General features: G+C 37.7%; 1 protein-coding gene across 1 annotated transcript; it reads left to right on the top strand.

The window, feature by feature from the left end:
• Positions 1-2,480: 2,480 nt before the first annotated feature.
• On the top strand, positions 2,481-10,320 carry LOC140140599 (uncharacterized). The gene is made up of 3 exons (XM_072162355.1): positions 2,481-2,574; positions 5,730-7,178; positions 10,037-10,320. The coding sequence occupies exons 1-3, from the start codon at positions 2,481-2,483 to the stop codon at positions 10,318-10,320; spliced, it is 1,827 nt and encodes a 608-aa protein (XP_072018456.1).
• The last annotated feature ends 528 nt before the right edge of the window (positions 10,321-10,848 follow it).

The raw sequence follows: 10,848 nt of genomic DNA, 5'->3' as shown, positions 1-10,848 counted from the left end.
AAATATCCGAGTTGCAAATTCTTAGCAACGAAAACAATTTGAAGGTATGTCAAACGTGAAAATCATGAATTCTTATGACAAGAGTGGACAAAATGGACATCCAGTAGAGAATTGTAAAGATATTTTCAATCCAATTGCTCAAGATGATTGGCTACACATAATATGATACATTTCGAATTGAAGTTTTCCGCGGGAAAGGTATTAAGCATAAGCGCGACAAGTGCGACGGTCATTTTGCAAAGGTCGCGTACGTTAATAATTTGAGCTTTAACGGAAATGTGCATGATGGCCCTTCACTAGTCAAACATAGTCCGGAAACTCCTCACTATAAACACCAACCGTATCGGGAATATATCGTTTTTCGATATCCATCTAAACAGATGGATATTTGGGTACTCTAAACACTCGAGGGTAAATCTAGTACGTATTTCCGGAAGTAATTTACATGACCTCGGTAAAGATGAGTTGACTTGTGACGTCATTGCCTGGAAATATGGGCGCGCATCATATTTTGTTCAGGGCCCGTACTTTTAAATCTCCCGCCACATCACAATAAGGCTATTGAACAGTGTAGTGGTTGTATGCAGTTCGCTCAAGCGTATCGATATACGAGTCCTTGCCTTTGATGATAAACATCTAGGTCAACAAATTTATACGGTTGAGGTCATTCAACACTTGAGGGAATGTTTTGTTCGGTAAATTTGATTCAATATAAACACCACCGGTTGCGGTATACCAGGAGGGTGAAAGTGCATAGGAACAGTGCCGGAAACGCATTTTTAACGCATGCGTGTTCGTCAATACAGCTTTAATCTCCTCCACCTTCGCAACACAGTACGTGGTGTGTCTGGAATCACACTGATGGCGGAGGAGAATACTAGCTGGTCAGACAGCCTAATTTTATCAAGCATATAATACCTGAACAATCACCGTCATTTGATTGATTTACTACAGAATATATTGTATACACAAAATATAATTTTAATATTGTAAACCTATTAACTTATATATTTGTGTACTAAAGTATAAGGACACGTGAATAAAATCATGTCGAAGACAAAATGGCCGCTAATCCGCCTATTGTCTAGACCTAGGATACATATTTCGAAAGAGGGCGCTAATAATAGCGATGTGCTCAAAACTCATAAACACGATATACTAATCGGACTTCCTTGCGAAATGTCTCAGAGGCCGTTTAAGCTTACCCGTTCAAAATCAATTGTTCAAATAAGTAAATAACAATTTTAGCAATTCACTGATTAAAAATTACAAACATAACGTTTTGAACAATTTGTATTCAGATTTGCGGTAAATTGTACTTGAATTAATTTCTCTTTAATTTGATGAGATTCATAATGTAGGCATGTACATGTATACAAATGAACAACAGCAACGTTTGGTACTTCATTTTTAATTGATCCAATAAGCAATAACCTTTGATCTAAGATACGCATATATATCAACTTGCCACTTGACACATTTAGGACTCAAGTCTGTTATAATTATTTTGTTTATTATGTGTATTATTGTAGATACGAAGACAATACTAATAATTAACTTTAGATAAGCCGTCTATAGATTTAAGATATATCTAATAATTATATTATTGGTTTCTGAACTGTTGTCTATTTTTCCGTAGTAAATATCTTTATGCGCAATGTGCAATGCCGTAGATTTTTTTTGACATTGTGGCGGATAGGGTTAGAAAAAATGTCTTGAAGTAGTGAATCTATCCCCTTTTGGTGACAGAATAAGTTTATGGTACAAATGCGCGAGAAGCGCGCAAAAATATTTTATCATAATTGCTAAACTGACGAAATATGGTGCAAAACTGGAATAAAGTCGCGCGAAGGGGCTATAATCATGATAATAGCCAAATATGAGGTTAATTTGGTCATAAACCCACATACAACGGTCAACATTGGGGGATGGTTGTATGGACCATGCCCCCTGGCAGAATATTGGGGGTCCCCCATACCCCAGGGATCTATGCCTATTGCAATGTGAATGTGTTTCAAAAGTCTTTTAAAAGGACATTCAGAGATCTAGAACAGTCTCAAATTTAGGGCCCATCCGCATAGACTTGTTAACCCCGCCAACCACTCATTGTAACGATGCTTAAGTAAAATTATCCACTTTCCTTTGTTATTTTTACTTTTTAAAATTCTTTTATACATATACCATCTGGCCCAATTTTAGCCCCTATGTCTTGTGCCCTGGGCTCATGCTGGGACCATTTGGCTCCGTGAAACAATCGACCCAAGTCGTGCATTTTTCTGTATTATAATGTAATGGCGCGTGTTAATATATTTATCATTTGAATTTCTTGTACACCAAAATCATATCTAGTCTGATAATTGTGCATCGTTCATTTTCAGTATTACTTTACAGTTCCCTTTGAAGTAATTTTTTTTTAAATATTCTTTCAAGGTCCTTTTGCCGCAGGAATCTGTCATGCTTATGGACCCCGAATACCCGTCATGTTTGGTGGTGTGGTTGCCGCCATCGGACTTGTCGGTAGTTTCTTCACCCAAAATATCTTCCATCTAATGGCAACGCTTGGAATTATATCAGGTAAAGAAACTCCTCTTGCTATTAGAGAAGAAAGCATTTTGTTTGTTTTTTTATAGGTTTTGGACAGAATGTGATGTCAATCACCTATCTAGTGCTGCAGAATGGTGAATCATAGGAAACATATTGTTAATTTTTGGTGAAAAGCCCCAAAATTGGCACAGATGTAGCTCTTGATATGCTTAACAAATTTGGATCCAGGGCCAAATTAAATTAATTCCAAGATAGCGGGTAGAGGTCATCGAACTTTATAACAGGAAAAATTGTTGTTCAAATTGAGTTATAAACCACGCTGAAGTGTTCCTCTGGTCACAAGGATTCAAAAAGAGTATAGTTTGACCTATCTGTGATGTACGGTTGTCAAGTTATAAGCAAAAAGGTCAAAGGTCAAGGTTTAACCTCTACAGTGGTCAAATTTGAACAATTGCTCCGATTGTTATCAAAATGGTCTCAAATTGTTCCTCTCAGCATACTTTTCCATAATAGGATAGGTTTTACATATGTAGGAAGTTTGCTTCCCAAGGTTGCACAGGCAAATAGGTCAAGACCATAAAGCTCCAAAACCTGGACCTATTGACTTACCAATTATCTTATTATGAATTATTATGCCGAGAGGAATGCAATTTATAACTCAATTTGAACAACTTTGAATTTTTTTCCCTGTATAAAGTTCGATGACCTCTATGGCGGCCATATTGGAAAAAAATTGGCCCTCCCCCTAGAATTGTTCACCAGACTGAATACTACATCTGAGCCAAATTTCACATTTTTCACCAAAACTGCTGTTGTTGTTCAAATGCATGTATAGATATGATAGATTCGAAAATGGAAATGTCACAAAAATGATTTTCAGACCTATTCTCGATCTCTGACCTATATGTGCCTGGACACCTCGAATAAGCCGTAAAGTCCCCCTCTGGTCATTTTTACTTTTTTACATATTTGCAAAGAGCATGTTTCAGGGATTAAAATGACACCTCAATGAACTTAATATGACAATCAGAAGCGAAGTTATGGCTTGTTATAGGTTGTCATGAATCAAAACAGAAACCGAGAAAAACGCGTTCAAAGTTAGGGAAGCATAATGACCACTCATCAGATCGGCCTCAGAAAATGTAAATTATTTCATATTTCCACTTATTTCTTTAAAATAAAACTTTGTATGTGTTTAGAAGAAAGCTTAAACATTTCAAATCTGCAAAAATCTCAACTTCGCAAAAATACGAGATTTGCATATATTTTCACCTGTAGCTCGAAATGAAGTTTGCCGAGTTTACGGCTCATTCGCCGCGTCCAGCCACATAATTATATCAATTAAGCTTGTTAACATAGTTCATCAATAAGAAATGTCTTTAAAAAAGACAAAGCCTCGGGCGTAACAAATGTGGGTATATTGTTGCTGGGACCTGGTGTGGAATTAATTTTCTTGTTAAATGTCGTACATGTTACTTCGGACTTTTATCCTCAAACGTATTTGACCCCCCTCCTCCTTATTAAGAACTGAATTTTTTAATGTCATTTTTAGGACCCATGAAATTTTTGATCCCCCATATTTTCCACCCCCACGTATTTATGAACACTCTCTAACAGGTTTTTCCCCGTCTCTTCTGCAGCCAGCTTCACCTGTTCACTACGGCTTCTGTATGTAAGCGGAATCAAGCCACAGTTTCCTCTCAAAAATATCTGATTTCCGAGGCCGGTGTATTTCTGGATTTTTGTAACCATAAACCACAAATTACGTCATTGCCTTAGATAACTTCGAATTTTGAATATCGCGTGTTGAGAACCGGCTGTTTTTATTTGGTTTTAAACAAAACCATATGATTAAAAATATTGTTTTTCTAACATATAAGGCATAATGTTGTGATTACCGGAGTGTTCCTTAAAGTATTAATTGAATAGCAAAATTATTACACATGGGGGATTCCGAATTTGTAATATGTTATCAAAAACAACATTTTGAAAGTATTTGTCGACGGAAAAGAATACTTATTAAAGGTCCGTAACCCGATCAACAGCATCATCCCCCCCCCCCCCGATTTGTCTCATTGTTGATGAGTTTTTGATATCATCAAATGAATCGTATTTTTCTCATTACCATCCTGCAATGTGACGCTTCAAATCGATGTATTTCCGAAGAAATCTTGAAAAAAACACCTTGTTACAGGTTACCAGTTGGTCGCATTTTACACGACACCGGAGTTTTGGGTAGTCATAGAATGAAATCGGAATAGATTCGGAAGACATCACCCCAGTACCAATTCGTCCGCAAAAAATACATCAAATAGGCCCCCTAATGTCAAACTATAGATGGCGCTATAATGATAATAAATAAATATAAAAAAACATGACCTATATTGTCAAGCATGATACGAGGAATATGAAAAAAATTATGAGAGCACCCCCCATTAAAAAATTAGTTAAAAAATTAAACAAAGAAAAATCATAAATATGTGAAAATGTGCATGATAATAACGCGATATAGCTAAAAATAAAGAAATAATTAAGCGAAGTAAATACAGCATGGGCTATCTTGTCAAGAATGATAATGAGCGCAGTGATATGTAATGTTTTTAAGATTAATCAGTATGAATAGAGGGTATAAAAGTGTACAGGGTCGAGCCGGTTTTCAGTGCCAAGGCGAACACTTCCTGTTTCCACCGGGACATGCACTCGGCCGTTGTTTTGGGATGCCTGACCAGAATGCAATTCACGCGTACCAGTGTATTGGCTTGCTAATATGCTAATTATTCACATTTAAGCTGAAATTGTTCCCGTTTTCTCACATAGATGGATAAAGGGGACAATGTTTGACATTGTATGTAAGTTTGAAGAGAAGCCATATCCTAAACCGATATGGTTACCCCCCCGTTTAACGGAAACGTTTTCAATGTAAAAGTTGAAGAAAATATACCATTTTGCTGCACAGTAGTCTCGTGTTGTACCGCCTTTGCATTCAAATGTATAGCAAGACCACCCGCTATGTAGAAGGTTACTTCGAGACTCACTGTCTACAAGCTGTTATGGTAGCGCGGAGGTGGTCACGTGCGTATTTATAAATACGCATTTTAACGATCCGTCTGATCTTGTGAACGTGATGTAAATTTGAAGGATTTGATACATCTCTCTCTCTCTCTTTCTCTCCCTTTCTTTTACAGCTGTTGGCATGGGGTTTGCTTTCACGCCTTCTATAATAATCCTTCATCACTACTTTGAAAAACGCTTCGTCGTTGCCAATGGTATCGCCTTTGCAGGAATCAGTTGTGGGGAATTGGTTTTCTCGCTGATCCTTCCACCAATGATAGATGCATATGGATGGCAGGGCGCATTATTAATTATGGCAGCTGTAGAGCTTAACCTCGTGGTATGCGGTGGTGTCATGATTCTGCCTTACCCTCCTTCAACAACTGTCAATTTCAAAACGACGTCGGATGGGTATGATTCTGCTTCTAAAAGGAAACCGGAAACTCCAAACATTCAGTCGTTAAGCAAAAACATTGATAAAGATAAACGTAACAAAACACTGATAAATACAGATGATGTTGATAGTGGTTTGTTTAATAATGGATTGGTAGAAAATGACGAGCCGGACGAAGCTGGATTTCACCGTAGGCTTTCATCGTATATGTCGTCGCAAAGTTCTGTTTACAGTTCATCTTCATCTTCTTTTGAACCACGACCAAGATTTCTAAGCGAACCGCGGAAAACTATCGCACTCTTCATGTTTGGACTGCCTGATAAAGTTGTCATTGAGGAACATGAAACGGACTCGGACAGCGAGGAGGTACTCTCCGGAGAGTTAGTACAACAAAGACCACGACATTCAATTGACATGATTGATGGCATCATCATCGTCAGAGATGGAAAGGATAATTGGCAAACAAGACCAAGAGCCAAGACCACAGGCCAGTCTTTGCTATCAAGACCCAAAGACGAGACTTTGTTATCCAGACCCAGAGGCCACACTATGTTAGCAGTCAGAGGCCACTCTATGTTATCAAGACCCAGAGGACACTCTGTGTTATCAGCCTCAGGCCGGTCTTTGTTTTCAAGACCCAGAGGCCAATCTGTATTATCCCAACATTCTATAGTCGACCCAAGCTATAGCGTTATTAAAGAATTAAAACATGAAAGCTTTCTAATAACTCGACCATTACGAAACCCTTATTTCCTAGTCATGCTACCAATAATGTTACTGCATGGTATCGGTTGGTATGCTGTGATCACCCATCTTATACCGTTCGCTGTTGAATTTGGATACGCGGATAAGATGGCATTTGATCTTCTTTCGTTGATTGCTATTGGCTCTCTCATCGGTTGCTTAACGCATGGATGGTTTATCGATAAGAACATGATTTCTAGTGAATTTGCCAAGATCATTTCTTTAACATTGCTGACTATAATAACACTAGTCTACCCAGCTGCGCATTATTCCTATCCAGCCCTTGCGGTGTTGTCTTTTTTGTATGGCATTGCTGCCGGGGTATCTCTACCATTGTTCTTTGCTTTGATCAGAAACCTTTTGCCGCCAGAGGATGTCAATGCAGGTGTGAGTTTAGTTATTATAACGGAAATGCTTGGTGACACCATTGGTGGTGTGTGCGCAGGTACGTGTTCGGTCCCCAGATAACATTGCGATATCGGCCCAATATTGACTATAGACATGATAGACGAATCTAATTTCACGCATTCCTACACCTCAATGGCAGCCATTGCTGCATTCCCCCTTAGCTCTATCCCACCTAAAATGTGAAATGATGTGGCTTTGGCGAGGATATTAAACTGCATTCCACCACCCGTGTTACACGTAGACAAGAGAATGATTAAAGTTTACCAACACAATACAAATCAATGTCGATTTTTACGCGGATTTAAGGGATGGGGTATGAGCGTTTGGACAGTATTTATTGTGGGACATTAGAGCTCATCAGACATATCGAATTGCATTCTGAATACGAAGAATGTCCTTCTGATATCAAATCATTTTGATTTTTGAAATTCGCAATGTAATACACATTTTATGGCAAATGATTAAAATTGATATTTTTGATATTAAACTGTACTCGAAGTAAACCCTATAAATCTGATGATTTATACTTAAAGTGTATGTAGGTGGGATAAAAAAAACCGACGATCAATTGAAAATTTTGACCATTCGTATTGAAGAATTTTTTTCCCAAAACACCAAAACAAATTAGTTCTTTTGGGGAAAAAAATACATATCTTCAATATGAAAGGTCAAAATTTTCAATCGTAGGCTTTTCCTCCCAGCTACATACACTTTAAGAATATATCGTTAGATTTATACAATTTACTTCGAGGACTGTTATATATCAAAAATGTGAAAAATATCCAATTTTAATAATTTGTCATAAAATTTGTATTAAATAGTGAATTTCAAAAAATGAAAATTATTTGATATCAGAAAGACATTCTTCGTATTCAAAATGCAATTCGATATGTCTGATGTGCTCTCATGTCCCACAAAAAATACTGTCGAAACGCACAAAACGCTCATTCCAGTTCCCTTAATCCACCCAATTGGGCAGTAACAACACCAGTTTGGTGCAGACGGGACCCAGTAATGACCGACTGGATTCGTCTAAAGTCTGTATACTTTCCTCGAGTCAGTAAATTAGATATTGTTTTTATTGTGTGTCTAAATGTAATGATGAGAAGTATTTGTGTTAACTTGAAATCATGACAAATTATCCGTCTGATGATCGGTATACCCAATGATCGTAAGTGAGGATATGCTGTGAAACTAGTAGTAACGGTTGCCTTTTCCAGAGGTCTATACTTTGAATTTGTTTCTACGCTCACCTGTAATGGGTTTGAGCACTTTTAATTCCAAAGTTAGTCACCTGAAAATAATACTTGTTATATATAAAAGTATACATTTTCGGAACGGAAATAATACAAAGAATCTAACTAGCATAACAGATTCCTACAAAAATTAACAGTTTTTGAGAATTTTTTTTTAAATTTTCTTTTACTTTACTGACTCGAGGAATGTATATGGACTATGCCAAATACGTACGTTGATTGGCCCAATGTTGGCTGCTGATATTATTAACTCACTAAGCATATTTATAGTAAGGGACCGTTCACAAACACTTGTTAGGGGGCCTGATGCAAAAACATTTCATCGCGAAAATTGATCGGGCCCCCTTTACAGACCTCAAAATTTCGCCCGCCCTTTTTTGACATAAAAAATTATGGGTCAGCCCCATAGAAAAGCATATAAACTCCAATTTCCCATGAAAATTTGTGGTCATTTTTTCAGCCCCCCCCTTAGGAGGGTCAAAACTTTTCAGCACCCCACCCCTTTTTTTTGCTTCAGGTCCCCCTTAACAAGTGTTTGTGAACGGTCCTTAAATAAACAGAGTTTTGAGCACGTCTTTTGCGAGACATATACCACAACTGGTGCTATTTATGGGTTTACAATTATCTTTAAAGCAGGATGCTCTCATCAAACGTGTATGTGAGCAATGATAGATTGACTACGATACCGCCCTTTTCAAAGACACTAATCTTACAAGTGCGGATGATCAGCATGATGTGGAAATTCTATAGAATTACGATCCAGGTCTTTATCACTGTACAGCGTCGTCTAGTGGAGCGAAATACATTCTCAAAAGTAGTGTAATATTTGTTGGCCAACTTTGTCCCACTATTTCTAAAGAGAGAGTCGGACGTTCAATTGACTAGAAAGTGAAAACTCAATACAATTAAATGTTACTGTTCACAGGTTAGACTGTTCATTCTGCTTTAGCTTTGTTTTTGTATATGTATATGACTATCGGGTACAAAATGGGGTTGATACTGATTTTGGTTGTTTTAAAACCAACATGCCATTAGGGAGGACAGTTTTTATGGTCTACTGAGCTCAGCAATGCTTTGCTGTCTTCGATAGCGCATTATATCGGAGAGGTACCTGGCTTTTATCAAAGCCCAAACCCATTAAAGCCTGTAGCAAACTCTTTTAGGCTCCGCTCAATTGACAACTCTGCTCCGATACGACGCATTGACCAAAATATCGATCGAATCAATTTTACGACCATGCTTGAATTAACAACCCCTTGAAACCTAATTACACCTCTTTATGTAAACATAAACTTACACACATTATTTTCTTTCTATTGACCTCAGACAGGAGACATGCTTATTTAATGACCACTTGAGTAGTTGATGAGTGGGTCGTTATGTACTTACTGAACACAAAGGAAATTGATTTTGGTTCTACCATCGACCGTGTTTTATAATCCTGCTGCTCTGCTGAACGCTCCGATAGATATCAGCAAACTCGTATACTGTTCGCTTGTTCCTATCGAACGCTCTAGCGTACATGAACCATTATCGAAGACAGCAAAGCATTGCTGAGCTAAGTAGACCATAAAAACTGTCCTCCCTTACTTGTCTTCTGACAACTCTGACACACATTTTTCATTGTTTCTCTCTTCAGGCCGCCTTTACGATAAAACTCACGACTACGAAATTTCTTTCTTTTTTGCCGGTGGGGCACTTCTTGCTTCAACACTTCTACAACTTGGATTATCTTGGTTTAAAAGACGCAGTAAAGTTAGAGAAGAACACACGTACAAATTTGGCGATGTCGAACTAGCACCAATTAAAACAGGATTCAAAGATAGGGTTACCCGTGGAAATCCGGTTCCAAAAACACTTGCTATAGAATCTCATGAGCGTAAGACAAGAGGAACCTGGGGATCATCAAATGGAAATATATAGAATCTAATAGTGTTGTGTAACTATTATAACAAATAATGTGTTCACAAAAAGTAACGTACTATTCGTCCAGTTTCGTTCAATATTAGCAACACAACACCTCCGAATTTAAAGGGAGTCTCCGGCAATCATAACAGTATGCCTTATATGTTAGAAAAGTAATTATCAAGTACGAATCATATGGATTTATTTAAACAAACTCGTTTTGACAATAAAAAAGAATAAAAACAGAATGGTTGGCTGTCAACACGCGATATTCAAAATTCCCGCGTCGAAATTGTTTAATTGCAATGACGTAATGATTATTTATGCTCATCTGTCGCACAGTGACATCGCCCCGATATCTTCATAGTAGAAATCGCCATGGTAGGTTGAATCCACAGCCACACATGACTATTTTATTCGGACCTTATGAGATGCATATTATTAGTGAAGTGGCCTGACTAAGGCTATGACAATAGACGGGGTAATTGATTTCTCGCTGTGTGAGCAAGCTTGTATACGACATTGCGGTCAATGGTTAATATACTG

This window comes from Amphiura filiformis, chromosome 19, assembly GCF_039555335.1.
Source record: "Amphiura filiformis chromosome 19, Afil_fr2py, whole genome shotgun sequence".
NCBI classification, from domain to species: Eukaryota; Metazoa; Echinodermata; class Ophiuroidea; order Amphilepidida; family Amphiuridae; genus Amphiura; species Amphiura filiformis.
This window is presented reverse-complemented; position numbering and strand designations above follow the sequence as displayed.